The sequence below is a fragment of the Trachypithecus francoisi genome, unplaced genomic scaffold (assembly GCF_009764315.1).
Source record: "Trachypithecus francoisi isolate TF-2019V2 unplaced genomic scaffold, Tfra_2.0 Lachesis_group12, whole genome shotgun sequence".
Taxonomy (NCBI): domain Eukaryota; kingdom Metazoa; phylum Chordata; class Mammalia; order Primates; family Cercopithecidae; genus Trachypithecus; species Trachypithecus francoisi.
In genome coordinates, this window is record NW_022681457.1 from 98696105 (window position 1) to 98717381 (window position 21277).

General features: G+C 49.8%; 1 protein-coding gene across 5 annotated transcripts; it reads right to left on the minus strand.

Moving 5' to 3' along the window:
- Positions 1–7688: 7688 nt before the first annotated feature.
- CATSPER4 (cation channel sperm associated 4) lies at positions 7689–20760 on the minus strand. 5 transcript variants are annotated; one of them, XM_033227680.1, is made up of 11 exons: positions 20656–20760; positions 20500–20574; positions 19908–20051; positions 17952–18053; positions 13673–13770; positions 13379–13499; positions 13038–13171; positions 10973–11147; positions 9600–9811; positions 9121–9286; positions 7695–8164 (listed from the first exon to the last, which is right to left on the minus strand). In XM_033227680.1, the coding sequence occupies exons 1-11, from the start codon at positions 20710–20712 to the stop codon at positions 8111–8113; spliced, it is 1338 nt and encodes a 445-aa protein (XP_033083571.1). In that variant the 5' UTR covers positions 20713–20760; the 3' UTR covers positions 7695–8110. The 5 variants fall into 5 exon arrangements, with proteins under 5 accessions (XP_033083570.1, XP_033083571.1, XP_033083574.1 ...); XM_033227679.1 differs by having other exon boundaries at positions 7689–8164; positions 20500–20760; XM_033227683.1 differs by lacking the exon at positions 7695–8164 and having other exon boundaries at positions 9190–9286; positions 9600–9807; positions 20500–20760.
- Positions 20761–21277: the final 517 nt, after the last annotated feature.

Consider the following 21277-nt stretch of genomic DNA (forward strand, 5'->3'; position numbering starts at 1 on the left):
GAGGTGCCATGGACTTGGATGATTGAGCATCACTGCCTGGTGTGTTCAGTGCTGTTGAGGATGTAGTTGTAGCTGACTTCCCAGAGACAGTAGGTGCCATGGACTTGGATGATTGAGCATCACTGCCTGGTGTGTTCAGTGCTGTTGGGGATGTGATTGTGTCTGATTCCTGAGAGCCAGTGGACACTGATGATTGTATCCCATTGACTGTGGTGTTTGATGCTGATGGAGTTATAATTGGAGTTCCCTGATTCTGTTTTGGGGTCTCCACTGAAGTGGCTGTGCTGGATAAAGCTTTGGTTCTTGATGTCCCTCCCTGGTCCTTCAATGTAGAAGTCATCATGGAATTTGACAGCAGTGTACCCTTGGAGGTTGTGCCGATAGTTGTGTTTAATTTCTCTTCCTGAGTGTCTTGTATTGAAGTTGTCTGCTCAGTGGACCCAGTAGAGCTGCTGGTTTGTGGAGAGGTTGGAGGAGCAGCTGATGTTGTATGCTTCTGGGACTCAGACGTTGATGTCTTGTCAGTTGTTGGTGAACTGTTAAGTACAGCTGGAGAGACAATGTCTTTCCCCTTGTTAAATAGAGTTGAAGTTGTAGATGAACACAATATAATTTCCTCAGGTGCAGAGTCTTCTGTGGAGTGTATTGTTTCTGACACAGCTCCCTAGATTGTAACACTGCCTGTGAGAAAACAAATAAACAGAAGGTAATCTAGGCTGGGTATTGTGACTCATGCCTGTAATCCCAGCACTTTGGGAGACCGAGATGGGAGGAATACTTGAGGGCAGGAGTTTGAGACCAGCCTGCTCAAAATAGCGAGACCCCATCTAAGTAGAGAAAAATAAAAATTTAAAAAAAAGAGTCCGGGTGTGGTGGCTCACACCTGTAATCCCAGCACTTTGGGAGGCCGAGTTGGGCGGATCACAAGGTCAGGAGTTCAAATCAGCCTGGCCAACATGGTGAAACCCCACCTCTACTAAAAAAAAAAAAAAAAAGAAAAATTAGCCAGGCGTGGTGGCACATGCCTGTAGTCCCAGCTACTTGGGAGGCTGAGGCAGGAGAATCACTTGAATCTGGGAGGCAGAGGTTGCAGTGAGCTAAGATCATACCACCGTGCTCCAGCCTGGGTGACAGAGCGAAACTCCATCTCAAAAAAAAAAAAAAAGTTAAAAGAAGAGAAAGCAATCTACCTATTCCTTCCACCAAACCAGAGTTATTTTCAGACATTTTGACTTGCCAAATATTCTTATTCGGAGACTCCCTAAAAATAGTATCAGGTCGGGCACAGTGGCTCATGCCTGTAATCTCAGCACTTTGGGAGGCTGAGGCGAGAGGATCGATTAAGCCCAGGAATCTAAGGTTATAGCGAGCTCTGATTGTGCCACTGCACTCCAGCCTGGATGACGAATTGAGACCCTGTCTCTAAAATAAAATTATATATATAATGTATACATAAAAATATATATATACATATATAAATGTATATTATATATAAGGTAGTGGGTGTTGATTTATATACATATGTAAATCTCACCAACTCACATTTATGTGCCAGCTCTGTGCCAATAGATTTCAACAGATGTATACCAGGCAGAGAGAATTTTACTTGTGCAGGCAACTATGTCTCAGTCCACTCAATGGCTACTCTAGACAGTGAAAGTCAGTAAAAGACAGAAATCTGTTATCTCAATTGGTATTTGATTTCTTGATACCTTGTTTGATATTAGTTTCCTACTGCATTGAATATGATTCTAGTATTTAGAGATACGACTTTTTTCTTTTTTTGAGACAGAGTCTCGCTCTGTCACCCAGGCTGGAGTACAATGGTGTGATCTCGGCTCACTGCAACCTCCCCTTCCCGGGTTCAAGCCATTCTCTTACCTTAGCATCCTGAGTAGCTGGGACTACAGACATGAGCCACCATGCCCGGCTATTTTTTGTATTTTTAGTAGAGACAGGGTTTTACCATGTTGCCCAGGCTGGTCTCAAACTCCTGACTTCAAGTGATCTGCTTGCCTCAGCCTCCCAAAGTGCCGGGATTACAGGGGTGAGCCACTGCGCCCAGCCTAAAGATATGAATTTTTTAAAGAATATGACCCCTAACTGTAAGCCAAGTGTTTCATTGAGTGAGATAGCCATCAAGGATCATTTTGATATCATTCAACTGTCGCCCTGCCCAGGTAAGGTGCTGCTCCAATGCACAGGCACATTAAATCCTTACAACCAACCTGAAAAAAAGGACTATTATTTCCATTTATCAGATGAAGAAACTGAAACTTAGACAAGTGAAGACATCTGTCCAAGGTCACACAGCCAGGAAGTGGTGCCACTGCATTTGAAACAAAGTCCATCAGACACCAGAACCCAATGCCTTCCCTACCACGCTGCACTGCCTTACAAAAACACAGCTTAATTCTCATGGCTGAGCCAGCTGCTCTCTCTAGAGAGAAAGGCCCAAATCAATTATATTGAGCTGGATTCCTTGGAAATCTTCTTTCCCCTGGGTAACATGCAGAAATAGGCCCATCACCTGATGTGCTGTTTTTGCATCCTTGGCAGTTTTCTTTCTTCTCTTTTCTTTTTCTTTTCTTTTCTTTCCTTCCTTCCTTCCTTCCTTCTTTCTTTCTTTTTTCTTTTTCTTTCTTTCTCTCTCTCTCTTTCTTTTTTTTTTCAGCCTCACTCTGTCATCCAGGCTGGAGTGCAGTGGTATCATCTTGGCTCACTGCAACTTTTGCATCCTGGGTTCAAGTGACTCTTCTGCCTCAGCCTCCCAAGTAGCTGGGAGAACCGGTGCGTGCCACCATGCTCTGCTAGTTTTTTTGTTTTTAGTAGAGACGGGATTTTGCCATGTTGGCCAGGCTGGTCTCAAACTCGTGGCCTCAAATGATCCACCTGCCTCAGCCTCCCAAAGTGCTGGGATTATAGGTGTGAGCCACTGTGTTCAGCCTCTTGGCAGTTTTCAAAAGGCTAATTCAGAAAATCGGAGGCTGGCCAGACATGGTGGTTCACACCTGTAATCCCAGGACTTTGGGAGGCTGAGATGGGAGGATCACCTGAGGTCAGGAGTTTGAGACCAGCCTGACCAACATGGTGAAACCCCATCTTTACAAAAAGCACAAAATTAGACAGGCGTGGTGACACACACCTGTAATCCCAGCAACTTGGAAGGCTGAGATAGAAGAATTGCTTGAACCCAGGAGGCAGCAGTTGCAGTGAGCCAAGATCATGCCATTGCACTCCAGCCTGGGCAACAAGAGTGAAACTCAGTCTAAAAAAAAAAGAAAAGAAAATCGGAAGTGACCCAGCCAAGTGGCAGGCTCATTCTTTGTCCTTCCCATCACTTAATTCTAAAGATGCGCCAACCCTTGTGTCCAACCCTGTGGGGACAGATCCCTTCTGGCACCATCCACACCCTCACTTTTTTTTAGAGACAGGGTCTCAGTCACTCAGGCTGGAGTGCAGTGGTGCAATCATGGCTCACTGCAGCCTGAAACTCCTGGGCTCAAGTGATCCTCCTGCCTCAGCCTCCAGAGTAGCTGGGACTACAGGTTTGCACCACCACACTCGACTAACATTTTTCTTTTTATTATTTATTTATTTATTTATTTGAGACGCAGTCTCACTCTGTCACCAGGCTGGAGTACAGTGGTGCGATCTCAGCTCACTGCAACCTCTGCCTCCTGGGTTCAAGCAATTTTCCTGCCTCAGCCTCCTGTGTAGCCAGGACTAAGGTGTGCACCACCACACTCACCGGTTTTTTTTTTTTTTTTTTTTAAGACAGAGTCTCACTCTGTCACCAGGCTGGAGTGCAGTAGCACAATCTCAGCTCACCGCAACCTCCACCTCCTGGGTTCAAGTGATTCTCCTGCCTTCGCCTCCCGAGTAGCTGGAACTATAGGCGCATGCCACCACACCCAGCTGATTTTTTTCTTTTCTCTCTTTTTTTCTTTTTTCTTTTTGAAGACAGAGTGTCCTGCCTCAGCCTCCTGAGTAGCTGGGACTACAGGTACATGCCACTAGGCCCAATTAATTTTTTTTAATTTTTTTTTTTTTTTTTGAGACGGAGTCTTGCTCTGTCGCCCAGGCTGGAGTGCAGTGGCCGGATCTCAGCTCACTGCAAGCGCCGCCTCCCGGGTTTATGCCATTCTCCTGCCTCAGCCTCCCGAGTAGCTGGGACTACAGGCGCCCGCCACCTTGCCCGGCTAGCTTTTTGTATTTTTTAGTAGAGACGGGGTTTCACCATGTTAGCCAGGATGGTCTCGATCTCCTGACCTCGAGATCCGCCTGTCTCGGCCCCCCAAAGTGCTGAGATTACAGGCTTGAGCCACCGCGCCCGACCTAAATTTTTTTAGTAGAGACGGGGTTTCACCATGTTGGCTGGGATGGTCTCGATCTTTTGACCTCGTGATCCGCCCCCCTCAGCCTCCCAAAGTGCTGGGATTGCAGATGTGAGCCACTGCACCCGGCCTTCTTTTTATTTTTTGTAGAGATGAGGCCTCACTGTGTTACCCAGAATGCTTTCAAACTCCTGGTCTCAAGCAATCCTCCTGCCTTGGCCTCTAAAAGTGCTGGGATTGTAAGCATGAGCCACCTTGCCCGGTCCCACACCCACTTTCTTCTAGACTTGTGCAGAGCTAAGGGATTGCAACAGGGCAGGGGAACTGGCAAGGATGCTTGGAAAGGGTGGGGGGACATAGGCTCTAGACCTGGCTCTATTACTGGCTTGCTGGGTGACTCTGGGAAAGGTCTCACCTCTCCCTCGGCCTTCATGTTCCTCTCAGTATAATGAGGACCTGGCTCAATGTGGAGGAGCATTCTAAACTCTAGTCATCTGTGGGGTCCGTTTGCAACAAAGATCTAGTTTGAACTGAACCTATATGTCTTGCTATAGGGGTCTCAAGTTTTTATTTGCAGAGAGGGATGTTTCCACTGAATCTGACTTTGTTTTTTCCATATAGTTAATCAATTATCCCTGTCCCCTTATGGAAAAGTCCATATTTTCCCCAACCAGTACCACATTATCTTACTGTTACTTTATAGTAAGCCTCAATATTTGGTAGGGTGAGTCTCCCATCTCGGGCTTCAAAATTATCTTGATAGGCCGTGCACGGTGGCTCACGCCTGTAATGCCAGCACTTTGGGAAGCCAAGGTGGGCGGATCACTTGAGGTCAGGAGTTCGAGACCAACCTGACCAACATGGTGAAACCCCGTCTCTACTAAATACAAAAAATTAGCTGAGCATGGTGGCACATGCCTGTGCTCCCAGCTACTCGGGAGGCTGAGGCAGAAGAATTGCTTGAACCTGGGAGGCGGAAATTGCAGTGAGCCAAGATCGCGCCATTGCACTCCACCCTGGGCAACAAGAACAAAACTCCATCTCAAAAAAAAAAAAAAAAAATTATCTTGACTGTCCTTGGCCTTTTGTTCTTCCTTACATATGTTAGGATCAGCTTAACGATTTCTGCAAGCAACCTATTGGAACTGTGATTGGAGGTGCCCTGCAATTATAGATTCAGTGTGGATTGACATCTTTCTGATATTGAGGTTTCCTGCCCAGAGAAGCTCCCTTGAGAAGTGCGACCTGGGCTCTGGAGTCAGACCTGGGTTAGCATCTCAGTTTTGTAATGGAGAATAAGTGCCCCACAGGGACAGGGGGAACATAGAAATCACTTCATGTCTCTGCGCCTCAGTTTCCCCAATTGTGAAACAGGGATAACAGTACTGCCTACTTCACTGATGGTCATGAGGATGAAATACTGTGTGTGAAGCACTCAGCACCGTGCTTAGCACCTAGTAACTACTCAATGAGTAGACCTGCTATTGGGAATGATTATCCCCTGCTGCTCCTCTCATCAGAATTGGTGTCTGCTTCCTGGACAGTTTGCCAAGGATGCTCCTATCCCTGGTAAAAGTTATGGATTCATAGGAGTCCCCAGAGGTCCACTGATTGTAGCTGATGGGAAACCCATCAGGTGAGACCATAGGGGTGATGAGACCCACAATTTCCAGCCACCTCCCAATATCTTCCCCCATACTGTCCTAGGAGCTCAGAATCCAGGGCTGCACTCCTAACTCAGGCTCAGTAAGGCATGGGGAGTGGTAGTTGCTCTTTGCTGCAGTAGGGAAGGGGAAGGGAGCATGACTTCCTAGGTCCTCAGTTCCAGGCCAGTTTGGGAAGGAACTAGCCTGCTGACACTCCAGGCTATTAGGTTGGCCAGGATGGGAAAGACAAAGGCAGAGACGATGAGATAACGAACAAGATGAAGGGAGTACATAGACAAAATAGCATCCTGGAAGAGATAGATGGTCAAGGCCAGGAGCTCCATGGAGGTCATCCTGCCATGCTCCTGCCTCTAAGCTCACTGATGCTCCATACCTTTCAGACAATTAGGGGTAAAGGATAGCCATGCTCAAACTGTTAGCTTCTCCTGAAGACACCATCTGATCTGCCACCTTCTTCCCTCTCTGGCCAGCAAGAAGAGGGGCTGAGAGAGCCCCCAGAGAAGGATGGGTGTAAAGATTGTATAGATACTCACCAGGCAGGTTAAGGGCGCCATCCCCAGTAAGTAGCAACAGCAGCAGCAAAAGCCTTTGGGTGCCTTATCTGTGCTGCTGATGGTCCTGGAGGGTGCCAGGAAGAAGTCCTGGCTTGAACAGGGGAATAGATTAACGGCTCCAAGACAGTAAGGCACTGCTGGCTCTGGTGCTGCCTCTTATCTGCCTGCTGAGTGGCTTTTCAGAGCTGGAACCAATGCTGATGGGAGGAGGATGGGGGGTGGGGTTTCCCATCAGCTGCAATCAGTGGACTTCTGGGGACTCCCATTCCAACTGTTGGATATCACCATGGCCCCTAAGTGTCAGGCTTCGCTGAACAGCAGGCAGATGTCCAGGCCTTCTAGGCTATCCCCCAACACTTGCATCCCAGGGACATAGCTGATCCCATTGGTCTTCCACTTCCTGGGATAAGAGGGTATTATTTGATTTTAGAGATGGAGATCAATCTCACCCTCTCCAAATTGCACAGATGGGGAAAACAAGGCCAAGTGACCCACTGAAGGACCAGAACCCAGGTTTCCTGTCCTCTAAGGCAGCTCTTTCTATTGCCCGTAATTGCCACAGTTTTCTGACTGTCCCCAGATTGCATACCTGCTGAGGCTCTCAAAGGCCTTGAGTATGAAGATCCCAGATAGGCTTCACGGGTCCTAAGTTCCCTGTCAGACTTCATTCACCTGACCCACAAAATCCTCCTCTCCTCCAGGAAGCTGCCAGGTCCCACACTTTAACCAATCACTCTCCATTGCCCTGGGATGGAGCTGCCTGTACTTGTGTGACTTGGTCATTGGTGATCCCATCAAACAAGGGCTCCCTAGAGTGAGGACCAGTCTCCATCTTCTGACAGGGAGAGAGCAGGTAGGGCCATCTCCTTCATCAGACAGGGGCTCCCTCCCATGAGGACCAGACTTTCCTCCGCAAAACTTAGGACCCTGAGGGCAAAGGTTATATCTCTACAATTAAGTCAGAAATTTTTAGGGGTGCAATTCTCCCTCCCATTAGACTGGAGGCTCTTCAGGGCAGTCTGTGACTCTCCCACCAGACAAATGGGATTTTGAGGGGCATAATCTGTCTTCCCTATCAGACCCAGGCAAGTACCCCAAGGAGTTGGCGATCCACCAGTCAGAGACATTGATTCCAACACAAAACTTTATTGTCAACACACAGATGTCTGGCCCTACTGGCCTTGCCTTTCTCTTCTTGGTGCTAGGGCCCACTGAGGCCCCCCACCAGCTCTGGGCAAGAGCAGGGGGCCAGGGATCCCCATCCTTAGGTCAAATCCTGGCTGCGTTGGCCAGCACCCCCTTCTGTGCTCATCCTTGCTGCTAGGGTTCCCACTCTCATCATCCAGCATCCTTCTCTGTCCTGGCTCCTCTGGACCTGGGGCTCACAGGCACCAGCCCTGCAGGTGCTGCCACCTTCACAGCCCCTGGCCTCTGCCCAGGTGTAAGGGAGAGGATGGGCTCTGGCCAGGCTCTGCCAAGCCACACTAAGGACACAGGAAGACGCAGCGGCTGGGTGTGTGTGTGCAGGCCCCTTGGCTCCCATCCTGGCCTCTCAATGGCTGTTCTTTCGTTTTTTAAGGAGTATTTGTGAGCTAGAGTCATGAACCTGCAAACCAAGAGGTCTTCTTGTTAATCCCCCTCCCCTGATATGGCAGACTCCGTTACTCACCTCCTCCAGTCTCACCAGCTTCCTCAGTCAGGCCTCCCAGGAAGTTCTTCATAGGTCTAACTTGAGCCTACCTAGTATCCCCTCTGAGTTTGGGAGCCCAGGGTGTATCCCACGCAGATGGTGTCGAGGTAGAAAAAGAAACTAAGTAACATGGGTGTGTGCCTTTTTCTCTCCAGGAGCTCTGGAGGCAGCTAGTTTTATGCACCTTAGATAGGATCCTGGGGTCCTGTGCCCACAGTATACTTACAGCCTAAGTGTCTGCCACTAGGCAGGCACTGAGCTGGCTCACGCTACACACACTAAGAAAGGGTAGGTTTGAAGGTGCTAGAGATGAAACTGGCTGGAAGGGTGGAGCCACTCCAAGAAGGAAAGTACAGAACCTAACCAGATAGGCAGTGACAGTTGGGTTAGGTGGAAATTTAAGAGGCAGACAGCCAGGCGCGGTGGCTCATGCGTGTAATCCTAGCACTTTGGGAGGCCGAGGAGGGTGGATCATGAGGTCAGGAGTTCAAGACCAGCCTGGTCAAGATGGTGAAACCCTGTCTCTACTAAAACTACAAAAATTAGCCAGGTGCCGTGGCAGGTGCCTGTAATCCCAGCTACTTGGGAGGCTGAGGCAGGAGAATTGCTTGAACCCAGGCGGCAGAGATTGCAGTGAACTGAGATCACGCCACTGCATTCCAGCCTGGGCGATGGAGTGAGATTCCATCTCAAAAACAAAAAAAGAAAAGAAAAGAAAAAAGGAAAAAAAAATGTGGGGTGGTGGTGGTGAGGGGGACCAGATCTTGGAATAGAGAGAAACTTTGACAAATGGTCTAGAGGCCCGGCTGGGCATTTGCACCTGCGTGGAGTGTCAGGGCGAGTACTGATTGGGTAGGAGAAGGAAGGCACACCTTTTCCATGTTAACGAGCGCACTGAGCAAGTCTCGGTGTTGAGACATCTGGCGGATGTCCTTGGATGACGTAGTCTCCAATGATCCGCTCGTGGAAGACTGCCTTTGCAACACCTCTGCCTCCTGCTCCTGGTTGAAGCGGATTGCACGCACCTCCTCCACAATCCTGGGGGTGGAGCAGTGAGTGCCTTTCAGAAGGCTGCAGGGGAGGGAAGCAGCCCTCCCACCTCTTCCCTGGCGTCACCCCCGCTTCACTCTCCCACACAGCCCTGACAGAGACCCAGGCGGAGCTATGCCCTTATGTGAGATGGGAGGAACTTGGAGTCTGGATTCCAGCTCCTCCACCAATAGGATGGGGGACCTCTCTAGGGCCCAGAGTCTGCCTTCTAAAATGGTGAGGGTGTGAGGCCAAAAGACTCCGACACTCCACCCAGCCTTGACTCACATGACTTGGGGGCACCCCCAGTACCCTCCCCTACATGTTGAGTTCATCTCTGATCTCCTTGTACTGCCTCAGGTTCTCCTGTATTGCCTCAAGCACCAAGCAAAAGTTGTCACAGGTGTTTTCTGAGAGGTTGCACAGGGGGCCTCCCACAAGGGGTTCCTGGAGGAAACCAGATTTCTCCGAGCGGGCGACCACACAGTGCACCAGTGGCAGCTGGTCATTCTCCTCCTCTTTCTCTGCGCCTGTCTGGGAATCAGGAGATGGAGAGGGGTCAGGACAGCTCAGGCAGGCGCGCCCCTGGCACTCCTTTCCTGCTTGGCTTCAGGATGAGTCTCTTAGGATCCCAGGGTTCTAAGGCCCTCATTTCAGCTCTAACCAGTCTTAGCCTTACTGCCTTGCTGGAGGAACCCAACTTTAAATGCACATGCCCTTTCCCCACTTCTTTAAAAATTCTCACCCCTTTTCAAAATTTAGCCCTGCCCTAGATTTCAACCCTGATAAACCCTACCCAGCAAATTTATAAAGCCCTGCCTACCCTCAAGCCCAGACCTCCAGCACTCCACTCTTTTAGAAGTACTCCACTCCTTTCCCCAACCTTATGGACGTACTACCCTGAATGAATAATATGGTAGCTAACATTTATTGAGTGCTTACTATGCACCAAGCAGTGTTCATTTACCCATGAACCCTCATAAAATAACCCTATGAGTTAAGTACTATTATTATTCCCATTTTACAGAAGAAAAAAATTGAGGCTTAGATGGGTAAATGCCCCAAGGTCACCCAGCTGCTCAGTTTTGAGTTGCCATAGAAATCTAACATCTAGAAAATCCGCGGGCAGATCACGAAGTCAGGAGATTGGGACCATCCTGGCTAACACGGTGAAACCCTATCTTTACTAAAAACACAAAAAATTTTGCCGGGTGCTGTGGCTCAAGCCTGTAATCCCAGCACTTTGGGAGGCCGAGACGGGCGGATCACGAGGTCAGGAGATCGAGACCATCCTGGCGAACACAGTGAAACCCCGTCTCTACTAAAAAAATACAAAAAACTAGCCGGGCGAGGTGGCAGGCGCCTGTAGTCCCAGCTACTCGGGAGGCTGAGGCAGTAGAATGGCATAAACCCGGGAGGCGGAGCCTGCAGTGAGCCGAGATCGCGCCACTGCACTCCAGCCTGGGCGACAGAGCGAGAGTCTGTCTCAAAAAAAAAAAAGAAAATCCACACCCCTCAGAAGCCCCAGTTGGTGGGTGGGTGGGCACTCAAGATGGGGGGCTGCTGCCTCCAGGCCTCCAACTTGGCTTTCTCCAGGCCCTTGATTATGCAAGCACACACATACATGCACATATGTTCAAGTCTGCTCTCATACACACCACTTTTCCTCCCTTCTGCCCTCCCCATCCCACGCACCTCACTAAAGGTAATTCGTTGCTGTTGTCCCTGCTCTTCTGCCTTCATCATTTGCTCCAGGTTGGTGGTCACCACGATGACAAACAGGTTGATGCCAATGAAGGCACCGATGGTGATGAAGATGGTAAAGTAGATGGCACCCCCAATCTCCATTGCATATTCCCTCTTCTCTGTCCTGCAGATGGCAGGCAGGGGCCCCATCATTTCCCTGGCCCTTCGAGCCTGAGTTTCCTTATCTATGAAACGGGAAAATCATCCCAAGGCCTGCTAGGACTTCTGCCTGTGTCACTGCTGTTGTGCAGATCCCATTCCCTACTCCTGTCTCAATAGCTGCTTTCTACTAAGCACCTGCTGTGCTGCCAGACAGTGGGCTGATTCTCTAACCAACCCAGCAAGTTGGGGATGTGCACATCAACACTATTAAGTTTAATCTATTAGCTACACTCCCTTTTTTTTTTGAGACGGAGTCTCGCTCTGTTGCCCAGGCTGGAGTGAAGTGGCACGATCTCGGCTCACTGCAAGCTCCACCTCTCGGGTTCACGCAGTTCTCCCGCCTCAGCCTCCCAGGTAGCTGGGACTACAGGTGCCCGCCACCACGCCCGGCTAATTTTTTTTTTTTTGAGACGGAGTCTCACTCTGTCACCCAGGCTGGAGTGCAGTGGTGCGATATCGGCTCACTGCAACCTCCGCCTCCCAGGTTCAAGCAATTCTCCTGCCTCAGCCTCCTGAGTAGCTGGGATTACAGGTGCCCCCCCGCCTGGCTAATTTTTGTACATTTAGTAGAGACGGGGTTCACCTTTTTGGCCAGGCTGGTCTTGAACTCCTGACCTTGTGATCCACCCGCCTCAGCCTCCCAAAGTGCTGGGATTACAGGTGTGAGCCACTGCACTTTGTTTTTGCATTTTTAGTAGAGATGGGGTTTCACTGTGTTAACCAGGATGGTCTTGATCTCCTGACCTCGTGATCTGCCCACCTTAGCCTCCCAAAGTGCTGGGATTACAGGTGTGAGCCACTGCACTTTGTTTTTGCATTTTTAGTAGAGATGGGGTTTCACTGTGTTAACCAGGATGGTCTTGATCTCCTGACCTCGTGATCTGCCCACCTTAGCCTCCCAAAGTGCTGGGATTACAGGCGTGAGCCACCATGCCCAGCCAGCCTGATTTTTTTTTTTTAGACAGTCTTGCTCTATTGCCCAGGCTGAAGTGCAGTGGAGTGATCTGGGCTCACTGCAAGCTCCGCCTCCTGGATTCATGCCATTCTCCTGCCTCAGCCTCCCGAGTAGCTGGGACTACAGGCGCCCGCCACCACGCCTGGCTAATTTTTTTGTATTTTTAGTAGAGACGAGGTTTCACCGTGTTCGCCAGGATGGTTTCGATCTCCTGGCCTCATGATCCACCCGCCTCAGCCTCCCAAAGTGCTGGGATTACAGGCGTGAGCCACCGCGCCCGGCCCCAGTCAGCCTGATTTTTATCCATTATCTACGTCATAATGGAGAATGACTGTAGAAGCCCTTTATCTACTGGGCTTCTATACTCACATGTAGAAGATAAAAAGAAATCAGTTAAGGGGGGGTCCCGCTTTCTGGAGTAAACTGGAAAGAAATAGGGCTTAGACTTAATGGAAAAGAGCTAAAGAACAGAACACAAAAATGAATGTGGGCAATGGGTGTAAGAATGAATAAAATGAGACCTGAAGTTCCCAGGAGTTCAGGCAGTTTGGTGGGCTCCAACGTGGGCTGGGACGTTGCTCTGTAACCTGAGGCATAACTACAGACCTGCTCCCCTATCCAAGGCCGACTACCCAGCTGGTTAGCGTGATGGGAGAGGTCCCCACGAAAGGGTTGGAATGGGACTCTGAAGTATGGAGATTCAAGGGTGACAAGGCTTCAGGTACCACAAGCCCAGGTATTTCCTTTTCCTCTGTTTAAAGACCTGGGAACTCCTGCTTCCACTGGGCCATCCTCATCCCAGTCCCTGGAGCTCCCACTCTCAGGGAGAGCCCTTACACCCTACCGGCTTCCCTGCCCCATAGGTGGGGTGAGACTGGAAGTCCCACCGGCACTCACTGGAAGTCACTGTAGATGTCCACCCAGCCATCCTGGGTGATGCAGATGAAGAGGGTGTACAGCGCAACCTGTATGTTCCGGAAATGCTTGGGCACGAATGCACCAAAGAGGGTTACCCCAAACACTGAAAAAACCTGTCAGAGAGAACAGAGCCCCACCCCGACTTCACCAAAGGACCTGGAAATTGGACACGCGAATGTCATGCAAATGAACGCTGCCAAGGAAATCACAGGGATTGAGGCCTAGGGGCCTCTCTGCTCGTCCAGATACCCCTCTATTCGCAATGACCCAAAGGCCCTATTCAGAGAAGGGAAACAGCTGGGGGCGGGGCAGGCACTGACCAGCATGAAGAAGAGGATGAGGACCATGATATTAGCCATGTCAGGCACCGACTGCAGGATGACGCGGATGATCCGGGCCAGGGGCTCCACCGCCATGCACACATGCACCAGACGAAGCGCCCTGTGGCAGAGCCTCTCAGGGGTGCTCCTAAGCCCTTCCCAGCCCCCTCCCTCCTCATTACCCCCACCAGCTGCCCAGAGAGGCAAAGCCGATCTCCATCTGGTCGTTATCCCCCCATCTCATTCCTGGGTTCCAGATAGGTCCCCCTCATTTCTCCAGAGCTCCCAGCTCACCTGAGAGTATAGTTGATGGAGGGGATATTGATTTCATTAATGAAGAACCGCAAGAGCAAGATAAAGACGATAATGAAGTTGAGGATGTTCCAGCCGTCCTGGGGAGTAGGCCAGTCCCAGTGGGGTCTGTCAGGCCCAGCCTGTGGGGGCATCCTAGGTCTGCCCTCCCCACATCCCAAGGATGAGTGCTCAATGTCCCTCTCAGAGCAGGGCCAGTCAGCTGCCATCCACTGCTGTTACCCTGCCGCCCCCCAAACATGCCACAAAACACACGTGTACTCTCTGTCCCATACATGTGTCAATAGCAAAATGCAGTCTCAGAGACACACAGCAAAGACCCTTACAGATACATAGCTGGTCCCTAAGCTGAGTGCCCGCCTTGGCTAAAGCATGTGCAAAACAGCCTTGCCCTACAGTTAGGTAACCTGAAAACACTTGGCTGTTCCTGTCTTTGGGTGACACACACTACAATTAATAATAAACTGAAAATGGATACTAGTAAAAACATAAAGAATACTGCTTCAGTAGCCAGTTCTGAGGTGAGATAGCTCTCACAGCACAAGAAAGGAAGACAGGCGGGCCGGGCATGGTGGCTCATCCCTGTAATCCCAGCACTTTGGGAATCTGAGGCAGGTGATCACGATGTCAGCAGTTGGAGACCAGCCTGGCCAACATGGTAAAATTCCATCTCTACTAAAAATACAAAAATTATCTGGGCATGGTGGCACGTGCCTGTAGTCCCAGCTACTCAGAAGGCTGAGGCAGGAGAGTTGCTTTAACCTGGGAGGCGGAGGTTACAGTGAGCCAAGATCGCACCACTGCATTCCAGCCTGGATGACAGGGCGATAATCAAAGAAAGAAAGGAAGAGAGAGAGAGACAGAGAGAGAGAGAGAGAGAGAGAAAGAAAAAGAAAGCAAGAAAGAAAGAAAGAAAGAAAAGAAAGAGAAGGGAGGGAGGGAAGGAAGGAAGGAAGGAAGACAGGAAGACAGGCACAGTTTGCAAGCCCTTTGTCCAATAAGGCACTTACACAGGAATGAGGTGGGGAGGAGGAGGAAACTCACAGGTATGAAAAATCTGAACAAGGATCACACTTCTAGAAATCTGATCCGCAGATACTCTGGTTAAGGTACAAAATGACAATTTGTATAAGGCTGAGAATAACCAACATGCCAGGTGCAGTGGTGCAAGTCTGTAATTCCAGCACCTTGGGAGACTGAGGCGGGAGGATTGCTTGAGCTCAGGAGTTCCAGACCAACCTGGACAACATGGTGAAACCCTGTCTTTACAAAAAAATATAAAAATTAGCCAGGGGTGTTGGCACGTGCCCCTGTAGTCCCAGCTACTTGCAGGGCTGAGGTGGCAAGATCACTTGAGCCCAAGAGGTCGAGGCTGCAGTGAGCCTAAATGGGTGTCATTGTACTCCAGCCTGGGCAACAAGGGTGAGACTCTGTCTCAAAAAAAAAAAAAAAAAAAAAAAAAAAAAGGAAAAGAAAACCAACGTGTCCAATGATCAGAAGAGACTGATTGAGTAAATGATGGCACGTTAAATTCGTTAAATCAATAGAATACTATGTAGCTATAAAAAGAAAAATGAGGCCAGGTATGGTGACCCTTGCCTGTAATCCTGGTGCTCTGAGAGGCTGGTGGAAGAGGATCGCTTGAGGCCAAGAGTTTGAGACCAGCCTGGAAAACATAGCAAGACCTCATCTCTACAGAAAAAAAAAAGAAAGAAAAATGAGAAAGATCTCTATGTACTGATATAGAAAGATTGTCAGGGCCGGGCACGGTGGCTCAAGCCTGTAATCCTAGCACTTTGGGAGGCTGAGACGGGCGGATCACGAGGTCAGGAGATCGAGACCATCCTGGCTAACACGGTGAAACCCCGTCTCTACTAAAAATACAAAAACTAGCCGGGCGAGGTGGCTGGCGCCTGTAGTCTCAGCCACTCGGAAGGCTGAGGCAGGAGAATGGCGTGAACCCGGGAGGCGGAGCTTGCAGTGAGGTGAGATCTGGCCACTGCACTCCAGTCCGGGCGACAGAGCGAGACTCCGCCTCAAAAAAAAAAAAAAAAGAAAGATTGTCAGGATCCATTCAGTGACAAAAGTAAAGTGCAGAATAATGTTTATGCTATGTTACTGTTAGGAAAGGGAAGACTGAGAGTATATACATACTTGCTGATTATTGTAAAAATAAATACTGGGAGGATGCTATAGTTTGAATGCTTATCCCCTCCAAATCTCATGTTGAAATCTGATGTTCAGTGTTAGAGGTGGGACCTAATGGGAGGTGGTTGGGTCATGAATGGCTTGGTGCCATCCTGAAGGTAATGAGTGAGTTCCCTCAAGAGCTGCTTGTTAAAAGGAGCCTGGCACAGGCCAGGTGTGGTGGCTCATGCCTGTAATCCCAGTACTTTGGGAGGCCAAGGTAGGCGGATCACGAGATCAGGAGATTGAGACCATCCTGACTAACACGGTGAAACCCCGTTTCTACTAAAAATACAAAAAATTAGCCAGGCATGGTGGCAGGCGCCTGTAGTTCCAGCTACTTGGGAGGCTGAGGCAGAATAGCGTGAACCCGGGGAGGTGGGGCTTGCAGTGAACCGAGATTGCCTCACTGCACTCCATCCTGGGTGACAGAGCAAGACTCTGTCTCAAAAAAAAAAAAAAAAAAAAAAAAAAAGAGCCCGGCATCTCCCCTCTCACTCTCTCTTTTGTTTCCTCTCTCACCATGTGATCTGCACATGCTTCACCTTCTGTCATGAGTGGAAGCAGCCTGAAGACCTCACCAGAAGCAGATGTTGGCACCATGCTTCTCACACAGCCTGCAGAACTGAGAGTCAAATACAACTCCTTTCTTTATAAGTGATTCAACCTCGGGTATTCCTTTATAGCAACACTAAATGGACGAAGACAATAAAAAAGAGACTACAAATATAAAAACATTACCTAGAAAGGATAGTGGTGGGAGAAGGGGGATGAGGGGACAAGAGAGAAGCAAGAATTCTATCTGTACCTTTCAATATAGTCTTGACCAGCACGTATCTGCATTAAATATTCAAAAAGAAAACTTTTTTTGGAAACAGAATCTCACTCTTTGGCCAGACTGCAGTGCAGTGGCGCAATCTCAGCTCACTGCAACCTCCGCCTCCTGGGATCAAGCGGTTCTCCTGCCTCGGCCTCTAAGTAGCTGGGATTACAGCCGCCCGCCACCATGCCCAGCTAGTTTTTGTATTTTTAGTAGAGACAAGGTTTCACCATGTTGGCCAGTCTGTCTCAAACTCCTAGCTTCAAGTGATCTTCTTACCTCGGCCTCCCAAAGTGTTGGGATTACAGGCATGAGCCACTGCAGCCAATAAGAAAACTATATTTAATGGGAAAAAAAAGTTCTTAAATGTATTGAGGACCCAATAAGCACAAGTCCTGCTGGCCTCTCGTACTGAGTCTGCACCTTCACATGCACAAGGAGATACAAGCCTGCCTGTCTGCAGATCCACCCGTAGATCCATTCAGTATGTAGCTCCTGTTGTGTGCCATACCCAGATCAGTTCCTGAGAATATAGGATGCCTGCCCTGTTGGGCTCACAGACTATTCTGAGGGAGATGGATAAACAGCAAATTTTAACTCCATGAAAAAAAAATAGTAATAATAAGTGCATAGCATCATGGAGACACAAAGTAGCGCCTAACCTATCCTGGGAGAGACAGGAAGACTTCCTGGAAGAGAAGACATCTGAACGAGTCTGTAAGTAGGAGTAAAGCAAGTGAATAGGGAAAATCAGATTTTGTAACATGTGGAAATTACATGAAATTCCAGTTTGGGTGTCCATGAACACAACCATGCCCACTTCATTTATGTGCGGTCCATGGTTGCTTTTGTGCTGCCATGGCAGAGGTGAGTCATTGTAACAGAGACTGTACAGCCGTGAAGCTTAAAATCTTTTTTATCCGGCCCATTACAGAAAAAGTGTGCTGATCCCTGCTGACCTCTGTAAATTAAGGTAGATGCTCTCAGCCCCATTTCTCAGATAAGGAAGTCAGGTTTGTCCAAGACTACAGAGCTGGGGAAAGCTGGAGCAGTGATTGGAATTGGAGCCCAGGCAGGCTGCACTTCTAGTACCAGTTACTTTCTGCCACGTCATACACATCTCAGAACTAACACACTCTGTCTATACACACACACATACTCACACCCTCAGTTTGTAGGGCCAGGAGTACAGGGGCAGACTGGGTAGTGTGCAGTCCCCAGGGGAGAGTAGGGGCAAAGGGCTCCAGATCTCACCTTCCAGAAAATCCAGAAGCCATTGAGCCAGCCGAGGAGAACCTCACACATAAGGATGGTCAGCACAATGTCATCTATGGCAGAGAACAACTCATAGTGTTTCTACATGGAAGACAGAGAAAAGAGGGGCAGAGAGGTCAGTGGAGCAGGGCCTGGGCAAGCCAGCAGGGAGAGGATGTATGTAGGGGAAGGAAGGCCCATATCACTACTGCTCTTGGTCCTCAGCATCTTTGTCACTTCCTTTAAAACACACTTTGCATGTGCGTGCCAGGCACTGTGCTGGGACTATCACATATCACTTCATGTTACCATGACTGTTGTCCTGCAAAGTAGGTTTTCTTCCCATCTTACAGAAGTGGAATCAGAGTGGTGCCTGTGTGTGCACAGCTAGTTGATAAAGATGGTTTTCTGACTACGGACTTTTGTCCCTAACTTCTAGAATAGGGATATTTTGGAGAGGGAGGTAGGAGAGGCAGAACAGCCTCCAGGATTGGGAGGAAAAGACCTGGCCCCTGAGGGTAGAGAACACCAAGCTCCATCTGTCCTAACCTCTCCTGCTATTCCAGCTCTCCAAATACTCCAAGTTAGGCCTGACCAAACTCCTGGGTATCCTGCCACTCATGGGTCCAGGACATGCACCCTGGATGGATGAATTGGTAGATGGGTGACTGGGGTCTGCCCAGAGCCCAATTCACTTTCTCTCAATCTCGAAACTCCTCCTTCAGCTTCCTTATGGCTGCAACCCCACTAACAGCCCCCATAGTGCCCAACTCCACCTAGCAGTCCCAAGTCACCATGTCTCCTCTCTTTCTTTTCTTTTCTTTCTTTTTTTGTTTTGTGACATCTCAGCTCACTGCAAACTCCGCCTCCTGGGTTCAAGCGATTCTCCTGCCTCAGCCTCTCAAGTAGCTGAGATTATAGGCACCCACCACAACGCCCGGCTAAGTTTTGTATTTTTAATAGAGACAGGGTTTCACCATGTTGGCCAGGCTGGTCTTGAACTCCTGACCTCAGGTGATCCACCCACTTCAGCCTGCCAAAGTGTTGGGATTACAGGTGTGAAGCACTGCGCCTGGCTCAAAAAAAGTTTTTAATTAGCCAGGCGTGGTATCTCGTGCCTGTAGTCCTAGCTACTTGCGAGGCTGAGGCAGGAGGATCACTTGAGTCCAGGAGTTCAAGGCTGCATTGAGCCAAGATGGTGCCACTGCACACTAGCCTGGGTGACAGAGTGAGACCTTGTCTCTAAAAAAAAAAAAAAAAAAGAAATTAAAACATCAAGGATAAGTCACACTGAACTTCAAGTTGGACACAGAGAAGTCTCTCATATGCTGTTTTTCCCCAAAAGTCTCCCCCACCTCTCTTTGCCTGGCCAACTCCTACATGCTCTTTTTTTCTGTTTCTTTGTTGTAGTGACTGAGATCACATCCTACTTTTTACTCTCAACTCCAGTGTCACTTTCTCCAGGAAGCCAGCTCTGATCCCCTAGATTAGGTTCGAGTGCCTTCGTTGAGCCTCCATATACTCTGGGTGCTACTTGGGCACTTGTAATGACAGTTTCTGTGTGTCTGAGACAGGACCCAGTTGTGCTTATTATCCCTGGGACCCTGGCAGTCTGCACAGTCAGTACCTGGCACTGAGTGATTCTCCTTTAGTAAGTGCTGGTTAGAACTGGATACCCCTTCTCCACAAGGCACCCATTTGCCTCCCTCTCCTCACACCATTCTTCTCCTGTCCTTCCTGTACAAATCCAATGCGTTCCTCAAAGCCAGGCTGCAGAGCCCTCTCCACCATGAAGTCTTCCTTGATCTCCAGATTCCTAGAAGGTCATAGCTGACAGACCCTTGAAGAGCACCCAATCCAACCATCATAGACAGATAAGGAACCTGAGGCCGGGAGAGTTCTCGCCCCAGGACCCCCATTAGGGTTAGTGGGGCAGAGGTCATGCTGGCGTCGCACCTGGTCTAGGTAGGAGTTGGTGCGGAGAGCGATGGTGATAGCGTTGATCACCAGCAGCAGGGCCAGCAGCAGTTGGAAGGCGGGGTGTCGGAGCAGCTGCTTGATGTACATGCGAGTGATGTACTCCTGCATGTCCCAGTTGTCCTGGGAGAGGGCAGGACCTTCCTTCAGGCAGGTGTCACCATAGGAAGCCTCTGCCTGGAGGTTTGCTCTTAGAGAATGGGGGTCCCTGGGGCCCACTCTAGAGGGGCAAAGTCACCTGAGAGTGGATCATGGAATGGAGACATCAGTGTAGAGGTCACTACTTAAATGGCCACTAAAAGTGGGTTACTATTGGGGGATTTTTGTGGAAGTCATTGCCAGAGAATCTCTTTGGGCTCTCTGATAGTGAAGACGATCGTTATATAAGGGTTCCTATGGGGGGCACTGCCAGAGAGTTACTAACATATCAAGGGCAGTCACTCAGGGATCAGTGCTAGGGAGGGTCCTCTGGGGGCATTTAGATGGGAGAGGGGGCAGAGTTACCACGAGGGTCTGCTGCCCATGAGTGCAGCTGCAGGAGGGGCCACTGTGGAGCGGGAGCTATCCTTACCGCTTTGTTCATGATGTCCCGGCGGTTGATGAGCACCTGCTCCTCTGGCCGACCGTAGGACTCGTGAATGGTACTCTGCAGGGGAGAGGGGCGGCCCCTCAGTGCAGCTACTCCCCCTCCAAACCCCATATGGTCCTCCTGAGTCCCGCCCCCCACCACAAGGCCTGTGTGGGAGGTCCACTGCTGCCACCAGGCCTTTTCATTATCCCTCATGGTTGCTCAGTCTCTTCTTTCTCCTCAAAGAATCTTCACTCCAAGTGGTCTCACTCCCCCTCCTGGTTATATCACAGAGGCCTCTGTGACCTCCAGCCTTCTGCATTCTACTGAGGAATTCCAACCAGGAGAGAAGCTCCTCCCATTGTCCCTCCTCCGCATCCCACAGAGGATGTCTGGGGATGCTGTAGGGATGCTGGGCTGGGGTTGGAAGTCAGAGGCTGATGGAAGCAGGTCAGATCTCCTGTGCAGCCTGGATGGAGTCATGGGGACATGTCCCTGCCTTGGATCCAGGAGGTGGAGGTGAGGCTGGAATGAGGAGTGGAGAAGTGTTTTCCCCAGGGCCTTCCCAGGGCAGACCTCAACCTGCACCCCTCTGTACCAGCTGCCCTGTCCTACCTGCCCAGTCTCCAGGACTGTCCCCACCACCTTTCCATGCAAAGTGCATTTCCCCATCTACGAAGTGAAAGTTTCTCATTGTGTGCCCCTAGGGAATGGGGGTAGGCGATCACCATTAGCCTTCAAAGAGCTGGGGAGAGGTGGACCCACCATCCTGGCAGGCTTG

Bases quoted from the DNA above. Each gene is read 5' to 3' on its own strand.
- CATSPER4 (XM_033227679.1), bottom strand. From the start codon at position 20,712: ATGAGGGATAATGAAAAGGCCTGGTGGCAGCAGTGGACCTCCCACACA. The intron at 13,771-17,951 runs GTGAGATCTGGA...CCTACTCCCCAG, and splicing joins GCTTCTGGATTTTCTGGAAG to GACGGCTGGAACATCCTCAA. The intron at 8,165-9,120 runs GTGTGCCTTCCT...CTTGGTTTGCAG, and splicing joins CGCTCGTTAACATGGAAAAG to GTTCATGACTCTAGCTCACA.